This window comes from Strix uralensis, chromosome 8, assembly GCF_047716275.1.
Source record: "Strix uralensis isolate ZFMK-TIS-50842 chromosome 8, bStrUra1, whole genome shotgun sequence".
Taxonomy (NCBI): Eukaryota; Metazoa; Chordata; class Aves; order Strigiformes; family Strigidae; genus Strix; species Strix uralensis.
The window spans coordinates 27,150,912-27,171,135 of record NC_133979.1 but is presented as its reverse complement, the minus strand read 5'-3'; the positions used below and the strand labels follow the sequence as shown (position 1 = coordinate 27,171,135).

The 20,224-nt window shown below is 36.8% G+C and overlaps 1 protein-coding gene across 1 annotated transcript in view; it reads left to right on the top strand.

Annotated features, from left to right (window-relative positions):
- CDC73 (cell division cycle 73) overlaps positions 1-20,224 on the top strand; it is a 111,954-nt gene that overhangs the window by 9,218 nt on the left and 82,512 nt on the right. The window contains exons 6-9 of the mRNA XM_074876760.1: positions 729-817; positions 3,065-3,281; positions 16,398-16,496; positions 17,757-17,835. Of these exons, the coding sequence (XP_074732861.1) occupies positions 729-817; positions 3,065-3,281; positions 16,398-16,496; positions 17,757-17,835 (484 nt within the window). The remainder of the gene's footprint in view (positions 1-728; positions 818-3,064; positions 3,282-16,397; positions 16,497-17,756; positions 17,836-20,224) is intronic.

Below are 20,224 nucleotides of genomic sequence, written 5' to 3'. Positions count from 1 at the left end.
ATTATTCTGGTGTAGAGATTCCACTTCTCTCCTGATACATGGCCACGACTGGTTTTGCTGTTGTTCAGCCTTTCCAAACAGCCTTTTAGCAATAGGACAGGCTTGGTGCTGATTTAAGTTTTGTGAGGAAACAGGACAGATTGAACACAAGCGCTACCAGCATTAAGTAGCTGAAAAGATGGCATAAAATTACATCTTTCTACTACATGCTCAAGTTACACGTCTGTCTCAAACCTGATTTAAGTAACTAGAGGCATCCTTACTCTTTTTTTTGTATTTACTAGGAATGCCATTTATAAAAGTTCTGCGACAAGATTTAACAGTTCTGAGCAGTTCTTTTCTTTAAAAACGTCGCTGATTAAATATCAGGGCAAACTTGAGTGTCTGATAAATTAACCTTAAATATGTATGTGTGTGTATGTATTGTCCTACCTGAATGTGTGCGTTGTTTGCCAGCTTTAAGTTCTCTGATTTTTCTATTGTTCTCAATTGTCTGAGCAAGATTCTTTGAGGGAATGGTAGTTTCCTTTTCATTATTCTAATTACACTTTGTGATTCTTGAGAGGAAATCTTCAATAGCTGTACAGTTAATACTAGTGTGCAGATAAAAAATAATTGGAAATAAAGATAGTCCTTGCAAATGTAAAAAAAAAAAAATCTGAATAGCTTTAGTTGTATTTTTTTTTAAAGAGAATGCACAAAAAATTAAACGTTACTGTTACTGCTAGGATGAAGAGTGTGTGCGCCTTGACAAGGAGCGGTTGGCAGCTCGGTTGGAAGGACATAAAGAAGGTATCGTGCAAACGGAGCAGATCAGGTAGGAATACTTTTTCTTATGGGTAATGCTTAATTAAAGGACTGATAACAATTCTTGTGCTATTCAAAGCAGCTGATTTACTTCTGTCCAGCAGCTCTCAGTGGAAGTCTCCCTCCCTTAGGTGCTGTCATTAATAATGTCTGAGGAGGCAGAACTTCATGCCTGGTCAGATTCCTGGTCTTGAGTGAGAGTTCAAATGTCATGACATGAGATTTGGTTTGTCTTCAGAAGTGAGCAGACACTTGTCTCTTCTTCCCACCGAGTCTGCCATTTCTGCTTTCTTCTGCTGTGGTGTTTAGCTGAGCAGTCGAATAAAATGTGCAGAATTGCAAGGGGAAGCTGATTATCTCTCTATTTCAAAGAAAAATATCCTGTATTGAGTAATGTCTTGCATGCAAAAGGAGGGAAACATTGTGAGAACAGATCAAAGGGTAACATAATCTCTGTTTGATTCCCTACAGAGGTGAGCTGCCCTGAAGAGGCAGTAGGCTAGCAGAGGATAATGCACTGTCATTGCCAGAAGTAGTAACCAGTATTCACGTGCTTAAAAACTTGCCCATCACCTTTCCTCTTCCGTTGTATCCATCCAGAATTTTGCAAAGAATGACAGCTGGTTTTGAGTCTTACACCGTATCTTCCAAAAGCCAAGCAGAGAGGAAGTGAAATTCTTGCAGGATCTTGTTGATGCTGAGGATCTTGGGCTTAGTAGGATACCAGACTCTAGTAGTTCATTTTCAAATGCTGCCTGAGTTCAGAAGTCTTAAAGTAAAGGTAGCTGCTTAATTTTTTTGGTGTGTCAGCTCCAATAATGTAAAATGGGAGTCATCCTTCCTACAGTTAAGGTGTTTAAGTATGAATTAATGTACTGCTTTGTCTGCATTGGATTTTGCAGATAAATAGTTTCATTTGATAGACCAACTGCATTCTTGAGAAATTTCTCTCTTGAACATAAACAATACTGTGAATGCCTGTCTGTCCTTTACTGGGATTAAATTTAAGAGTTAGCCTTGCAAACAATTAATGCAGCAGAGTTGAGATATTTCTAGAATCCATAATTACACCTAACCACATGAAAAATACCTATTTTGAATGTCTTCTTCCTCTGTCTTTTGTATAGGTATACTTAAAAGGAAACTGAAGGGAAAAAAAAGAATCTGATTGATATGCCTGACTTAAAATCAGAAAGTACACATGTTGTTTTATATAAACTAATAATTTGGATACTAGCTTGAGTGTGTCACAACTTTGTTTTGGAGTTCTGAGACAATGCTGCAGTAAGGATTACTGAATATTATTTGTAATTACTTTGTATTCTGTATTTACAGATACTTTTTTTTAATGCTAAATGTAAAAGACTGCCCTTTTTTAAAAAGTTCAAATAACATTTACAGGAAGTGAGTTTGAACTCCGTGCTTGTTACTGTTGTTACTTTGTTTAACAGCAACACAAAAAAATTCCTTTTCCAATACTTTAGTTGTAAAAGGAGAATACTTCACAACCACTATTTGTTGTATTAATTTTTCAATGTAATCTCAAAAAAAAAAAAAAAATCAGAGAAAATTGAATCGGGTATGTGCAGTTAGGATTGTGCAATTCAGTCCTTATTTGTTCCGCAGCTCGTCTGCGAACAATAGGGCGTGCCGTTTATCAACCAAATTCTGTGTTCACAATTAAAAGTGAACAGATAAAGGTGTTGCACTCCTGGACTGAACTGAGCTACCTCAAACACAGATTAATGTGGACAAAGTTCCTACCATCTGTTGTTTGTTTGGCCTACATGCTCTGAAAAGGTAGCACATCTTCCGAGTGGCCAGGTCCCTGTAACAGCACCTCAGCTAAAATCTAGATTAATGTTTTGAAAACCTCAGAGCAGCCAGGGATTGATTGACTAGACATCAAATTGTAATCCACTAAAAGTAATGGGGAGCTGAAATTCAGGTGATGTAAATGGAAGTGTTAGTCTTGATGCTTTACATTTGCAATCTTTAATTCTGCTTGTTACAGTTGAGATTATTTGATGGTTTTTGTGCTAATACCGGAATGGAATCTTTTGTCAGAAGTTTGATTCGCATGCCCAAAACAACAATGCCAAGCTCATGTAATCTTCAGGTATCTGTAAGGTGACTATTTTATGATTTATAGCATAGCCATAAACTTTAAGCAGGATGAAGGTACTCATTCACAGATTCTTTCAGAAGAATTGTTTGTACAATTATTCAGTCTTTTCTGTTATTTCTGTTTATTTAGGTCCTTGTCTGAAGCCATGTCAGTGGAAAAAATTGCTGCTATCAAAGCAAAAATCATGGCAAAGAAAAGATCTACTATCAAAACTGATCTGGATGACGACATAACTGCTCTTAAACAGAGAAGTTTTGTTGATGCTGAAGTGGATGTAACCAGAGATATTGTCAGCAGGGAGAGAGTATGGAGGACAAGAACTACCATCTTGCAAAGCACAGGCAAGGTAATGCTCTCGATACCAAGCTATTTTTATGATCCAAATGACAAACCACATTTTCTGTTACCAGTATCTCTATCTTGCTGACTATAGCTGGCTGGGAGGGGTTATACTTAGTGTTCTTGGTAAAAGTATGCTTGGAGGGCTGTTGGCACAGTGACGGAAGAGTTTGTTCTTACCTCATTACAGTTAGGCCTAAAATGTATCCCAGAATACTTGCTGCAGCCATTTAAAAGATACCAAGTAACTGCTTCATTGCTCTTAAACAAAGCTGGCTTGAGCTGTACAATTGGGAGGGCTGTGTGGAAGTACCTGTGGGTTTGAAACTGGCAAAAGTGGGCGGTCACTGGTAGAAGTAGCAACATGTGTACACTGAAAGTCTAAAGACTGCTCAGCTGTGAAAAATGCCAAAGTAGTAAGGAGAGAAAATGCTAAAATGAACAAACCCAGAAAGTGTTACCATGAGGGGGCTTTTCTGTATATTTTTGTCCCTTCATGCTTCTTTAATCCCTGTCTTTAACTGCAATTGGTTATGTGCCATCCCAACCGTTGTTGCAAGCTTGACAGCTTGCTCTCTTTGGACAGTTAGGCTTTCTTTATTGCAGTCATACTTGGCACTAAATTTCGCAAGGAAGCAGTAAGTTTCTGAAAGACTGCAAACGCGTGTTTTCCTGAGTTTATTGTTGAGTTGCATCCTTTGCCTTCACTACTTCAAGTACTGTCACAGGAAAATGATGTTTAAAAGTAAATGAAGTCCCAGTTTTCATTTATCTTATTTTTAACAGTATTTTACATAGCGTTCATTTTCACAACCTGGTCTCGTGGCATTAGTGGTAGAATAACTTCATTCATGAGTTCTGGGGTAATTACTGGGTACGTGGCATGTGCCTGCATGCCACATGCAGAGTGAGTGTTGCTTCCTTGAGTCTGTGAGATTTGTAGCAATCTCACTGCTGAACAGTTGATAAATGGGTAAAAGCCTTTAATGTTTTAGTCATCAGAAATGTTTATACTGAAGGAATCTGGGTAGCTTTTTCTCCTTTAGCAAATCATTCATGGTATTCATATCTTTGCATGTCTTCCAAGGGAAACTTGCAAATATACCAGGGAAAGAGTTTTATTGTAATATCCTTGTAATAATAGTGAGTTGAGGTAATGATTTTAAGCAAAACCTGACACAGGTAGAAAGACAAGAAACAAGAGATCAAGGTTGTTCTTGGACTCCAGCATCCAGTTAGTTTGGCTAGCTTGATGAATGTAATAGGCAAGTCTTTATTTCTGTTTGTGCAGGATTGCAGGAGCATTCTTGGCAGTATGGACAGAAATTACTGAAATTTTAATGTTTATGTTTTTGTACAAGTAACAGTGAGAGTAAGTAAATGGGAAAACATCACTTGTTACCCAGGGCTGTGATGTATCAGCTCAGGGTTTTTTGTTTGTAGGTTGGTTGGGAAGGTTGTAGGGCTGCTTTTTTTTTTTTTGGTTTTGTTTGGTTTTGGGTTTTTTTGGGGTGTATGGTTTTTGGGTTTTGTTGGTTTTTTTTTTTTTAAAAGAACCTTGGTGAAGACCTTCTCAAAAGTTGTTAGGAAAATCAGATATGTTCTCTCAGGCAGATCATTCTTTATCTACTTGCCTGTTCATTTAAACGATTTTGATCAGGGAAGCATGATACCCCTCTGCAAATGCTGTTTTGAGTTTTCCGTATGATACTTGAATTGCTAATGTGCCTGATAATTCTTTTTATTAGAAGTTTTCACTATCTGCTTGGTATAGATTTATCTGCAGTCTCTGGAATCCTCCTAGAATGTTTAAAACTAAAATTGACTTCAACAGTAGTTTACCATATAGTGTCTGACTTTTTAATATCTGAATTCCTTTAGAACTCCTGGGTGAATGTTAACAAAGAGTGAGCATCCCAAAATGTCGATTTTATTGTTTCTTTCCAAAAATTGCTTCAGTCTGAGACAGCTCCTCAAGCTCTCCTCTCCACAGAGGAAAAACTGTGTGTGAGCTTTCCCGGTGTTCTCTGTAGTTTAACAAAGATTCAGAGATAGCTTAAGATGCAAAAAGAAGGCACCTAGGAAGATCAGGCCACAGCAGAAAGAAAATCATCTATCATCCTTATCAGCTTTCTGGCAGGTTTCCTCTGTTTTTGGTGTGTTTGAAAGCAAGATGCTCGTCAAAATTCTACGTAGATGGCAATGATCTTAATTGCATTTATGATATATTTACTCTTTCTCCTTTTGGATGTATTTTCTGATTCTGAAGTTTGCTTTTTACTTCAAATAGCCTTTTTTTGGTTTACAGGATATTTTTTAAAGTCTTCAGCGATGTAGTGTTTTCTTTTAACATCTTTAAAAGTTTTCATGATACTTGTATTCTGCCCTTTTAGGTGCTGCTTTTAATTATCTTTTGATAGCATCTTCATTGTTATATAGCTCCCCTTGCTGAAATTAGTGGTGTTTTGTTTGTTTTTTTTTTTTTTTTTTTCCTCCTGGCTGTAGGGGATTTTTTCCATTTACAAGAATGTTGAATTTGAGCACATTGCTGCTCCTATTGTAGAATATTCTACAGCAGCTGCCTCTCTGAAGTAGGTACTCTGGGTTAAATCAAGAGATGCTTTTGCACTTTGGCCGATTGCTCCAAGAACCAATTATTTATGATAGCTAAAGAATTGCTGCATGACTTCCCTTCTTGACACTTATCCAACCTACAAAGTAACTTCAGTCTGGCATAGTTACTGTTTTCTTCTTTGGAAGTCTCTGTACTGTCCCATTCATATTGGCAATATGGCCCTAATGCTCTCATGATTTGGGACAGGTTGTCATTCATTTACTGTCATTCACTGGTTGTCATTCATAGTTTATTTGACTCTCAGCTTTCTAGAGTGCATCACACAGGTCCTTTATCTGTATGACTCCTTCTTTTGATCAGATGTTGCATTAATTCCTGGCTGTCTTTTTATTGATTTTTGTGAGGTTCCTGTTGTTTGTAAAAATCAGACATTTCAGCTCACCTGTCCTCTCCTTGTTTTTAAGATCTCTAAAATTTGCATTTGTCCGCTTATTTATTTTTGGTTTGCTTGCAACCTTTTGTTGAGGTATTTTTCCACGGTTTTCTGCCTGATTGTTAAGCAGTTCTACTTTCTTTTGGAAAGATTAATTGCTACTGGATGAGTCATCCTGCACTGTCTGTTTTAAGTATCTGTTGGCCTTCCCCAAGTGTGAAGTGTAGTTTTCTAGATTTTTGTGAATAATATGACATTTCTATGTAATCACTTCTCAAGCCAAATTGCATCTGTTTAGTCTAAGGTTTTTTTCCTCTCATAGTAGCATAATTTTAGAACTATTTGAGAGGATATATTGTTTAAAGCAATTTAATTTCAGGTTTGGCTAAAGGCATGCAACATAACATTGCTGTTTTGGTGAGTCAACTGACAGTCTAACCAACTGAAAATTTAGTCAAATTTCAAAAGCAATAAACTACCTGATGCTTGAGCTGCTTCTGAATTCCTTTACCATTCTTGTCACAGCCACAAATGTTGGGGGCTTTAAGAAATTAATCTCTTCTGTTTGTCCTCACTCTTCATGCAGTCTAATTCTTATTCGTAATCTTCCCAAACGCACACAAAAATCAGGGTAAGGGAATTACTGTCTTCAGACCTGGTACAGCTGGATATTCTCGGGGAGAGAAGTTTAAAGAAGAGAAAGTGAAAATTATTTAATCTGTAGATTGATATTTGAACAAGGTGTGTTGCTGCTGTGTCTCACTGTTTTGGGTTTTTTTGGTGGGTTTTTTTGATATAAAGCAGACAATAATTTCAGGTGGTTACTTACATCATGTTAGAAGGGTATGAATGAGTTCTTGATAATGTAGTCAAGCCATTGACTATGGAACCTGTTTCTGGAAAACATTAAATTTGTCAGATTTTTATATATGTTAGATTAGTTTGAACTGAAATACTGTCTGGTGAAGATATGTCAGAATCAGTTTTGACACGTTCAAACCTGCAAATCTTAGGGGAAAATAGTAACAGTATTACTTTTGTAACCTCTTTATTGAGAAAGAACCTTTGTTTATAGAGCTGGGTATCTTCTCTGGTAGCTGAAGTTTTGAACCCATACATAGAACATTTACCATCATAACTGTTCGGAGTGTTAAGTTTTGAATTACTGCTTTACAGAGGCTTCAGTTCTGTTGTGTACATGTTTTTAGATAAATGTCTGCCTGTTTTGTAAAACAAACCATTGAACATGTAGAAAAAACTGTGTTTAAACTGAAATTGATTCCTTCCTTTCATGTCCTTCCTCTATCTTTCCTTCCTGAATAATCCTTTGATTTCTATGATCTCCTGTAGCAGGCTTCAGCAATCTTTTCTGAAGGAAAAACCTCCTCATTCCATCTCTACTATAAATGTGTTTGTGGCACGTGAATTCTTCCTGTAGGAACAAATTCAAGTAGCCTAAGCAGGAGTTTCAGCATTCACAGGTGTATTTGGAGAGTATATTTTTGCTGGTGACTGATACACTTGATTTTTTTTAAATTTTTTTTTAATCTCCCAGATTGCTCAGAAATATTTCTTAGCTAAGCAGCATGGTAACTGGGTGGGCTGGGTTGAACATGCTCTACTTGTGTGTAGAGAAATCTTAAAACTGGAATCTTGGAAATGCACTAATACTGGCCTTGTGAATTTATAACTATTTTAAATGAACCAGTATTCTTATAGGAGTAGTAAGCTCTGAGCATTTCATTTCTTTGTAGGGTGTGGTGGGTTGACCTTGGCTGGACACCAGGTGCCCACCAAGCTGCTCTGTCACTCCCCTCCTCAGCAGGACCGGGGAGGAGAAAACAAGATGGAAAAAACTTCATGGGTCAAGATCAAGGCAGTTTAATAAAAGCAAAAGCTGCCCATGGAAGCAGAGGAGAGCAGAAGGTTTATCCTGTACTTCCGATCAGCAGGCAGTGTCCAGCCACTCCCCAGGAAGTAGGGCTTCAGCATGCATGGCAGTTGCTCTGGAAGACAAACATCGTAAATAGCAAATGCCCCCCACCCCCCTTTCCTTTAGCTTTTATTGCTGAGCAGAAGTCATATGGTGTGGAGTATCCCTTTGGTCGCTTTGTGTCAGCTGTCCTGGCTGTGTCACCTCCCAAGATCTCGCCTACCCCAGCCCACCGATGAGGGGGGAGTGTTGGCCTTGATGCTGTGCCAGCCCTGCTCAGCAGTAGCTGAAACACTGGTGTGTTATCAACACCTTTCTAGCTGCCAGTGCACAGCAGAACACTGTGAGGGCTGCTATGGAGAAAAATTACTCCATCTCAGCCAGGCCTAATACATAGGCATATGCTAGAGATGCTAAAACTTCTAAATTTTGGGTAGCGCTCTTCAGTCATATTTTATTGCAGTTGCAAATATATTAGAATTACCTTTTCTCAAGCGAACTCTCATCCTGTGTACAGGAGAAATAGCATAATAGATCCTATCAAACATATGGGAAGTCTTAAAGGTTATGCCACATAACCTTTCTAAATCACTTTGACTAGGAAGCTGAAACAGTGGCTATACGCTCTTCATGTATGTGTCCATACACAGACACACGTTGATGTATCTGTGTGCTGCAACTACATGGGACTTGTCCAGCTGCTGGTTTTGTGGATTTCTTGGCCTCTTTCGACAGATCTGCAAATCCCTTCTTTACTGTCTTCGTTGAGCCTTATGTAAGTCTTTAGAAGGCATTGCAAGGCACTAGAAGTCTAGAGTGACCTGTACGGCATTTTAACCTTACTGTGTGCCTGGGTATGTTCCAAGGAAAAGCACTGAAGTAGAACCGTGTAAGTTGGATGTGAGAAATCTGAATTTGAGGTAAACTTTTTTTTAATGGAATTAGCTGTGTGTAAAATGAAAGCATGATCAGATGTGGGCTCCTTATGCAGGTATCTGTTAATAATGAAAAAACTACTTAGAGCATTAAAACCTGATATGGGATCAGAGTATGTGAAACTTGGCCCTTCTAGTTTCACAACCTTTGAGTCATGAAATTGTATCTTTTTGTCAGTATAAGATTGTTGCTTTATGCACATATTACTTGCTAATTCTAGGTTGAAATGTTGAAGCAAAGGCGTCATTTATTACTTGCTGTTGCTTCACTTCTGCAGACTGACCAATTTGACTCTCTCACTATCTGGGTAGTTAATCTTTTCCCTGCTTAGTATTTACCAAAAAATTAAGAGAATATTCTGAATTATGGCTTTTTTATATGTAAAGTTGTTGTGTTTCCTTTCTAATAAAGTAGGAAGTAAGCCCGAATCAAATAAAATGTTTTTCTGCCTTAATCCTGATATTTTGATATTCTCTGTTTCTATGCGAGAGACTTAGACTAGGCTATCCAACACATATTTTTCTTAAGCTTTGCTTTGAAAGCACAGGTATCTTATTTTCCATAACAAGTGATTTGTTTAAATATCTTTTTTTTTAAAAAAAACCTTCATAATTTTAAAGATTTGATATGTTTAAGTTATTGCAGTCCTGTTGTAATGTACTAGTTATGTATACTTTTCTTTGGAAAAAAGGTTATTGATGCCCAGTGTATTGTGTATCCATAAAAAAGGGCATTAGGGCATTAATACAGAAGGGAATGGACTCAGCTCTAACTTCATTTTATAGAGCATGACTGTGAGTTGTACGTATTAAATTCCATAATCTTGATTTTTATTTCCCCACCGCCCTGTCCTCAGCTCTTCTGGGTGTGTTTGTGTGTGTGGTGATGAGAAGTCCAGAACTGAGTAATATGATAGGAGCTTATAGCTGACCTAGCTAGAGGGATTAGTGCTTTCCTGGTATGTGGCATTTACCTTGGATGTAACCCACAATTGCAAATTTATGTAATACAGTGTCTTGCTTTTAACAATTTCAGAAGGTTATTCATTTGTGGTTTTCTGTATTCCTGTAAGTAAGTATTAAATAGCAAGATTCTTCATTTTTCCCCAAATCTCATCTTTATGGTGGTCAGTATTTTTAGTTTTGTGTGATCACCTGGAAAATATTACCACTGCTGTTAGTATTTGCATACTTAATTTTTTAAATTAATGTCTTTTATTTGTAGGGTTGATCCTTTTAACAGTAACTAACATATTTGAAGTAAATGCTGTGAGAAATTGCTTTGTCAATGAGTTTCAGTTCTCATATTTTTGTTCTGATACCTTTTGAGCATTGTTACTAGTGAAATCACTTGTGAGGAAATCAATACTATAGTTATAATCACAATTTCAGTAAATTCTTTTATATGATCTTGTAACTGGAAAATATATGAATTAAAATAATTTTATAGCAAGACTAATATAGTATTTTAATCACTTCACAGCTAAAAGGTCTGAGAGTAAAATTTTGGATATTTTAAAAGAAATTGACTGTAAAAGCAACTTTATTTATGGGCTCTAGGTGGCAGGATTGTTCTATGTTCCTGAAATTCACAATAGTGGTGAATTTAATAGAATTGAAAAGGCTAAGGTGTGCCAGGTTAATAGCAACTAGTATCCTCATTAGTGCTTTCAAATGGAACAAGTGTATGGTTTTAGAATGGCTGCGCACAAGTGTAATGGCATGGTATAGCTTGAGTTACCAAACTCCACTTTATCCTGTATTAGTTTACTTGGTAAAACTGGGAAAACCGATAAATATTGCTACTAGGCACTAGTGCTGATGTTTTGAATGCAGCACTTAAAGATGGGTCAGATGATAAAAATTGTATTTCTACTGAGCAATAATGAATATTATTTTGTGAGTAGGTACCTTGAATTTGTCAGAAAAATCTGTAGAATAAAGCATTATCTTTCCTGAAAGAAAACTGAGGTCGGCTGTAAAGTAACTTCACCATTCTTAAGCACTACTTCTATAACTATATAAAAAAAATGTATTTCCATGTGCTGTGTTCATAGGAAAAATAAAGTCGGATTATGTATGAGGGGGTTTTTTGAGCAGATTTTATGCTGTGTGGTGTCTTCAGGATATTATGGTGTTGCTGCTCTTTCATACTTCTGAATTAGTCTATGTGCTATTTCAAATTAAATGTTTCAGTTGTCTTTCATATAATACTCTTGCTATAAAAATTTAGTGAAGATAATGTGGAACAAGTAAAGAGTACTGAAAACATAGTCCACAAATATACAGGGCTAATAACTATGTTACCAGTTCAGTGCAGTAGACTATAGTAATACTTAGATGAACTTTTTGACTGGAACATAAAGAAATGTTACGTGATTACCAGAGTAACTTTTGTGAAAGAGAGTGTCTGATTTTAGTGTTTTTCCCTAGCAGTTAGTAACAAGTTCTGTTTTATGAATAGTTTTTTTTATAGGTTTCCTAATCTGACAGTTTAAAAAAATTAAGTCATGTACTCTGCTTCAGTTAGTTAGCTGTAGAAATTCCAGTACTTTATTGCAAATTTCTTAAACTACTGTTGTCCTGAAAGCACAGCTAAGACAACCTATTTATATAGGTGGTTCTTTGTAAAATTGACTGTGTGGTCGTATGCTTGTCGTATGACTTACTGTAGTATGGTATGTACAGGTCAAAACGGTATGGAGAATAGTTTGAGAGGTACCGTGAGTTCTCTGCAAACATGCCTGTCAGTGCAGTTGAGCATCTTGTGCATCTGACACGTTACTCAAATGAAAGCAAATAAGGAAAATGGGAGACGTGTATGTGCTTGCAATTCAAAAAGGTGGATTTATTTCATTGCAACTATAGAATTCAAGATCATGTTTCTAGATGTGGCCTTTATCTGAAGGGTTCTTGTGTACGGAGAGGACAGATGCTGGGTCAGAAATGATGGAAATTTTTATGGTCTGAGTAAGCACAGTGCAGAGAATACCAATAATTCACATAGCCTTCTACCAGTATATTTGCATGCTTGCAGTTGCTTGCAGCTGTCCCGGAATATCAGTCTTGCATATGTCCAACCTTTGATTCTGAGGGCAACCTAGAACACAATATAAAATGCAGTGCTTTAGGACTATGTTTAAGTTAGAAGAGCAAGGAGGAGAGAAGATGAACTTCAATGTTGGGGAACAGTTTACATACAGATTCTTAGGCATAGGAGAGTGATGCCTTAAATGAAGGACTCCAGATTTAAGTATGTGCTTTAAATTGAAATGTGCAAAATATTTTCTTCTAAATATACAGTTCATCAGCTCATGTTCCATATGAACTTTTAAAAAAAATTTCTGCTGTAATTTCACGAGACCACCTGAATAGTGTTTACATTTTTCATGTCACGCAGTACAGAGGAATTGCTGAAAATGTGTCATGGGAACATTGCATTTCTGGTACCGCATCATGCCTTTCAGTCTGTCAGTGGCTCCAAAGGACTTCACAGTATGTCTGAGTGTATCAAGCAAACATGTAAAGAAGTGTGGTAGGGGCTTGATACTTCCTTCTCCAGCCCTGTTATAAGTTTGTACAAGGTTTATAACGCTCTGCAGCTCTTGATCATCCTGGGAAACATGCACAACAAGAAATCCTTATTGTCAGCTCAAATAAGAGTGTATTTGAATTTATACGGCTGTTCCTAGGCTCTTCTCTCTCTGCAGTGAAATACCAGACTGGAAAATCTGATTAAAAATTGTTTAAAATTTAGCTATAGGAAAGTTTTGAAGACCTATAAGTCATGCTGTCTATATGCTTCTAGTTTTATATGTTAGATTTAATTTTTAATTTTTGTTCAGATGATTGAGATGAAGTGTACTTCACCTTAATTTTTTTGCCTCAAGAATTGTTTTCTATGAAGTTGAAATCAGTATTTCTCCTTGATCATTATTAGAAAAAATATTTAATTTTTTTTTTTGCTAGCTTGATAGAGCTGCTATTGTGACTAGAAGTCTTTCTTAATGAGCATTAGGGTTATGACTAGTTACAGAAATTAAAGACAGGTTGCAGAACGAAGATAGCAGTTCTTTAGAATAAATTGTGATATATTTAAATGGAAGTATTTTTATTACAAAAGGAGTCTTGTTAATGATGTACCTTCATTAAGTCTTCCCCAGCAGAGCAGGCTGATCTTACTTCCTCTGGTATTTCTCCTCAAACAGCCTGGTGTTATTAACACCAGTGATAGTAACTTGACTTGCTGTATATTAGTCACTATATTGGCAAGGGATAGAGCATCTGTGCCAGTAAATTTTGAGAATTTACGTACTGTTGCAGGCTTTCCTACAGAACCCGTGTGACTCTTTCTGTAAGATGATTGACTACGTTTATCTGACCATAGCTGCTCTTATTGATTGTCTTTTGGCTACCATTGTTTTCCTTTTCAATTTACATCTTGTGCATGAGTCTTCTTTTCAGAGGCATGAGTGAGGATGGGCAGGAAAACCTATTATGATAGGGCTTTATTTAAGACAATATCAAAAGCCTGATTTGGTAGCTGCTGAAACATTTTACTGATTTTTTTTTTTTTTTTTTTTTTCCCCTTTCCTCTCCCCCAATGAGATGAGCTATTGTTGATTCCAACCATGTTTACACCTAATAAAGAGAGCTTTCATGGGAGTAGCAGTGCTCTAGGCAGCTAACAACAAGAATCGATGGAATTGTCCTTTTACATACTAAGGATTTTCTTAAGCATTGTTTTTAAAGCATGTTCAGGGTTTTTTTAAGACGTAGTGCAGAGAAACAGTTTTTTTTTCTTTTTTCTGCTCTGTCCTCCACATCAGTTTTTGGTAATAAAAATGTTGCACTTGGTATTAAGTTTAACTAAATCTAGGGCAGAAGCTAGGGGATTTTCATATGCTGATCTCTGAAGGGATGAACAATGAAAATTTAGCAGTCTTGCAACTCTGCAGGGCTTTGCAAATCAGTTGGTACCTGCAGTGGACTTCCTGCTCGATCATTTTTCTGTCACAGTAATGTAATCCCACATCCCCAACCAAGCCAGTGAACAGCAAGATGATGATACTGTTTTGAGTGCTTGTTAAAACACTGCTGTTTTTTTTCCCCCTTTCAAACAGATAGTGCTTGTGGCCTTGGGAGACCTACATTTTCATGCTGTGGGGAAAAAAGACATCAGCAAGAACACTTAGTAATTCCATGCTTATTAGCAACTTCTTATCAGCAGATGAGACAAAATCCTGTGGTGTTTTTTACCTGAAAGAATTTAAAATTTGATCCTAGACGTGCAGTTTCAGACTACTAAAATCTGAGATGCTAAAATGCCTTTGACAAATTCATAATTTGAAATTTAAGCTCACTTTAAGACTATGTTAGCTGTAGGTTTTATGAATGAAATATGGATGTGAAAGCTGGTTGTAGCTTCCTTGTGACTGAAAGAAGACTTGGCTTCTACATGGACACTCACTTATAAAATCGTTATTTAATTAGTTCCTCCTCCTGAATTTCTGAAGACTGAGTAGCTTGTCATTTCCAAAAGACAGTATGTGATAAAGCACAGCAGTGACAAGAATTGTGATTGATATACTGCCCAGTCCACAGTTAGGGAGAAATCTCTGAATTCCCAGTAAAAGCGTGTAGTTTAGGCTTATTTTCTGAAGAACAGAGCTGATTTTGGGTATCCTTGTATAATTGATATGTGCATGGCTCACAGCTCTTTAAAGGTTTTTTTCCCCTAGGATTCTTCTGACTGAAAAGAACTTCAAATACGGTTTTGTGTGAGTTCTTTCAGTCTTTGTGAAAAGAACTGGGTTTGCTGAAGGAATTGCTTTGCCTTTATAAGTGGTTTCTGGTGGTCTTCCAGTTCCTGCCCCTCTGGCTTGGAGCAGACTGTCAACATGCTGACTGAGGTCAAGTGAACAAGCTTACAGCTTTCTCTAAATGATTTCTACAAAATTCACCCCAGAATTCTTCCTTTTGTAATTCAGGCATTTGTTCTGTAATGCCAGTGGTGTTAATAAGCACCACTTCAGTGTTAGTGTACAATACTCTAGAAGAATCTGAGCACTTTGTGAATACTTCAGACTGTTCTGAACCAGTACAAAATTGATCCTTAGTTGATAAAAGGTTTCTTTTACTGATGAACTATTACTGAAAATTGACAGTAATGACAGACATTGTGTACACATATCTCTATAGCTTAAAATGCCTATTGAGTAGTAATGTAATAAGCATATGCCTTTCAAAAGTTTAATTAGCATTTATGTTTTTGTTTAGAATAAAGCAGTCCTACTAATATGACCAGGAGGAATGTGTTTTAAAAACCTTGATTGATATCATTTACTCAGTTGTGCCTCTGACTTGTTTATCTGACAAAACACTGCATAAAGTTACTAGAATTATCTTGGATCACTCTTGAATCAAGGATTTGTGAATGTGATTTCTGTACTTGCTTCCTCCAATTTAAAATGAAAGTCTCTACTGCTTAAATTACTTGCTGCCAAATGGAGTGAAGTTGTAGTTCAAGATAAATATTAAAAGAACTGCACCACAATGTGATGGGGTTGTGCCTGTGAACCATTAACAACCAACTGAAGCATGTTTTACTTTGCTCAAGAGCCTTGCTGGCAAGTGCAGGAGGTGGCTGCCTGTCTGCCTTGCCTCAGCTGCTCCGTGCAGGGTCAGGGAAAGCCTCCCGAGGGTTCTTAAGGACTCTTCCCTAAGAGCAACTGAACATGCTTGGGTGGAGGAAGGCTTCTTGTAGCGCAGGGTTGTGCCTGAGACATCCCGTCAGGAGGCCAAACATAAGCAGGCAGCCTGTCACGAGTGGATACATACCTGGGCTTCCAAGATGAGGCTTGTCTTGGTAAACTTGAGTAAAAGTTTTTCCTTCTTGCTACAGCATGAAGGGTTCCAAAGGGACTGTAAGGGCATATGGTAGGCGAGAGGAGAGAAGATCACAAGTGCTTTGTGAAGGATTTGGTTTACCTTGTGGCATAATGAAGCCAGTTAGATTTAGCAAGTTTGGGCCTTAAAGAACAGGGCATAGCAGTGATGCCTTAAAACTCTTTATGTTTGGATCCCACCATAGAACAGTAATCAGAAAATATCTATTAAGAAAATTGGTGCACTAGTTCTGCTGTTCTGTGAAGCACAAGTTGACCAAATGGTGTCTTGACCTGTGTTAGTGTTATGTGAAACGCAGATAGTCAGCAAGGTTCACAGGTATCTGATATGTTTTTCAGAACTTTGCCAAGAATATTTTTGCAATTCTTCAATCAGTAAAAGCCAGAGAAGAAGGCCGAGCACCTGAGCAAAGGCCTGCACCAAATACAGCACCAACGGTAAGAGCAGCACTTTGATGCCTATGAAGGCTGCAACACCAAAAGTGAGAGTAGAGTGTCTTGTCATTATTAAATATGAAATTTGTTTTGGTTTAGTTCCAAGCAATGCGCGACTTTCAAGCATAACTTCACAGATATTCTTTGACTTAAATTACTTTTATTGGTATTTAGAGAGTTGAATATATTACTTTAATTTGTTCAGTATGTTCTTGTTACATAGCGATTAAACTGCTAGTGCCAGCTTCTGCATCTATCAAACACTAGCGACATCCTGCATCTATTTGCAAAAAATGTATTAGATGAGACTACTGCCATTTCAAACAAAATGTTTTGCTGCTTTTCTGACAGATAGGGTAGCAAATGTTTAAGAATCTGGAACATGACTCATGAGTGGGAACAGCTTGAACCAGCTTTCCTTTGCCTGTAATAAATCAGAAGGACAGACTTAGAGCTTTATTGTCAAGTCTATCTAGGTATTAGACAAGATACGTTTTCTATTGTGGTGTTTACTATTGAGTTCTATTAAACCTAATATATTCTTGAACTCAGTGGCAGTCTGCTGTAAAAGCTATTTAATTATACTCAGATTTGGTTTTGTTGCTACTGCATTGAAGAAAGAACTAGATTTAAATAGCAAGATGAATTCCAACATTTAAATAATTGCTTTATGTTGAATTTTGTAAATTGTGCATGGGACTATTCAAATGTCCCATTCAGAATAGTTGTGAATACATAACTAAGCCATCCACAAAAAAGATTGAGTTAGTGTGCCTCTAGATTGGCGCTTTTTAAAAATTTTTTCCCAGAATGCCTTTTTTCCTCCAAATTTGTTTTTATTCTGTAGGTTTAGCAGAATTTTAGCTTAATCAGGCTGGCAAGGAACATTTTGTGTGTGTGGCTGAAGGCTTAATCATGAGTTGTCAGTTGACAGGTTTTTTTTTTTCCACTGCTGGTTCTTGAGATATTACAAAAACTCAGTGATTTCATAAAATTTACAGATTTTAGCTAATGTAGTTTGTTACTGCTACTTTAGTTTTTGCCTCAGGCTGTTGTCATTGCTTTAGTGTGTACTTCTAAACTCTCTTTCTGTAAGAGGGTAAGTGAATGTTGAAGGGAAACATCAGAAGTTTTCAAATGCATTGAAACTCCTACAAAAGTGAACTCATTTTATATGAGTAGTTCTATGTAATACTTTATGAAGCTCAGAAATCATCAGACATATTTTCATATGTTTTACAAATCTTATTTAACCTGTTTTAGGATCCCACTTTACGAAATAAGCAACCTATTCCAGCTGCCTACAACAGATATGATCAGGAAAGATTCAAAGGCAAAGAGGGTAAGTTAATTGTAATGCTTCTTTTAAAAGAAAAAAAAATTAGTTGGGAAATGAAACTGAGTTATAAAGCGATTCTTCTGTGCTGTTACTTTTCAAACCTAAGACCAAAAAAAAGCTGTAACTATGCCTAAAGATAGCTTTTCCAAGTAATAAAGTCTAAAAATACTAGTTATTAGAAATTATTTCTACCTCTTAGGAAGCAAACTTGAAAGCTTAAACCCAAAACTTATTGGGGGGGGAAAAATTAATTATTTGGGGAATGTCATATGCAATTAATAAAAAAAGCAGAACTGTAAATATGACTGTCAGGTGCATAAAATGAAATAGATTGCCTGTCCTCCAACAATCACAATTACTTTACAAGTTGCTTCCAGTAATTACAAGGAAATATTATTAGCTTGTTATGTCTCTTTAAGTTACAAAACAAGCCGTTAACAGCAGTGCAATGTATTAGCTCCCTTCTGGAGAGAAGATGGGAATAATCTACAATATTTAAGATTTCTCACTTTGAAACAGGGTGGAAGGTTGAACTGAGTGATGGTTTGTCCTTCTAACTCAATATTTTTCTTCTGTCCCCCTTGGTTTTTTTTAGTCTTTGGATTTACTGCAAGTTGTAGTTACGTTTGTGTCTTGGTGTGTTTTTATTTTGCACATTTTGTGTTTGTTGTGGTTGGATGTTTTTGTGTTTCTTGCAGAGGGCAGGGCAATTTTTGTACACTGCTGACCTGTCTCTTCCTTCTAGTTCTCAAAAAATCATTCTGTTGTTTAATGAAACATCCTATGCTTGCTTCTAAGGGCTTTCTTTCCTGCCTGCAAGAGCTTACATGCTGCTAAATGCCATTTTATACTGTAGATGAGCAATTCAGCTTGCGTCTTTTAGAGTATATGGTGTTGTCCAATTTAGTACCATTTTTTGTTCAGGGAAACTGAATAACATTCATATGCCGTGTATGTCAATTCTCAGATTTTGTCTAAGTGCTATACTGTAGCTGATTGTGTTAAATTTTATATTGAAATGACATAATCATTTATACTATCTAAATAAATGAAAAGCAATAGTATATTATAGTAGTACTTGGATATTCAGTTTTGATTGTGACTGAATAAAGAAAAGCATAAAATACGACACCAAGGAGAATTTCATGCCTTAAGAACCTTGTGAAGGTTATGTTTTCCATGCACCTCATACTGGATAATGTACAAGAATTTCAGAATCTGACTGCAGCCATCTCTGAAGTTATTCTAAAAAAAAAAGTTTTGTAAATATGCAGTTACACCTGAATACATCCTTTAGGTTCATGGGGTTTTTTGTGTGTGTGAAACTTACTGTACAAAATTTGGCCAGATATCCTGTTCTATTCTCTCAATGTCTATTCCCTGTTGGCCTCAATATACTCTTATTTCAGTGCAGTGATTTTTATTTACTACTACTCATTGAAAATTGCAGGGTGGGGTAGCAGAAAAAAGTTGAAGGAGGGTATTTACTAGCTTTTTCAGCATTGAAAAATAATCTACAAATAGCATCCATGAAGGAATTAATTCTTGTAATAAGAGCCAAGGGAATTTGGGAAAGAAAGGAAGAAAAAAAACCCCAACAAAACCCATCCATGAATATTTTTAATAGTACTTCTTCAGTTTTCTTCTGATAATATTTTAAACCTTCAAGACTCACTGTCGTGGTTTAAACCTAGCCAGCAGCCAAGCACCACACAGCTGCTCACTCACCCTCCCTCACCCAGGGCATGGGGAAGAGAACCGAGGGGGTAAAGGTAAGGAGACTTGTAGGTTGAGATAAAAACAGTTTAAAAATTTGAAATAAATTATTAGTAATAATAATAGAAAATACAAATGGGTAATGCACAATGCAGCTGCTCACCAACTGCTGGCCGATGCCCAGCCTGTTCCTGGCTAGTGATCCCAGACAAGAGATCCTGAACTCACAGTACTGGAAGTCAGAGCCCCTCCTTCCCAGCTGACCCTCCTCTATATACTCAACGTGGCGTTACAAGATAGGGAATATTTCATTGGCCAGTTTGGGTCTGGTGCTCTGGCCATGCTCCCTCACAGCTTCTCGTACACCTTCGCATGGACAGGACATGGGGAGTTGGGGAGTCCTTGATCTTGAAAGAATGTTTTTCAAATACAAGATTGGCTTATGAAAGGTATTGATACAGCATTTATGGAAGTTACGTAGAATTAGTAATTAATGTCTGGATTTCTTAGGAGAGGACCTAGAGATATTTGAGATATTTCTCAGTTACACATTAGAAAATAGCAGAAGATCTTATTTACTTTTGAGGTATTCTATTATAAAACTATAATGTTAAAATTTTAGTCTAACTGAAACTCACAGTGCAGGTAGTTTTTGAAAGCCTTAATTAGGCAGTGA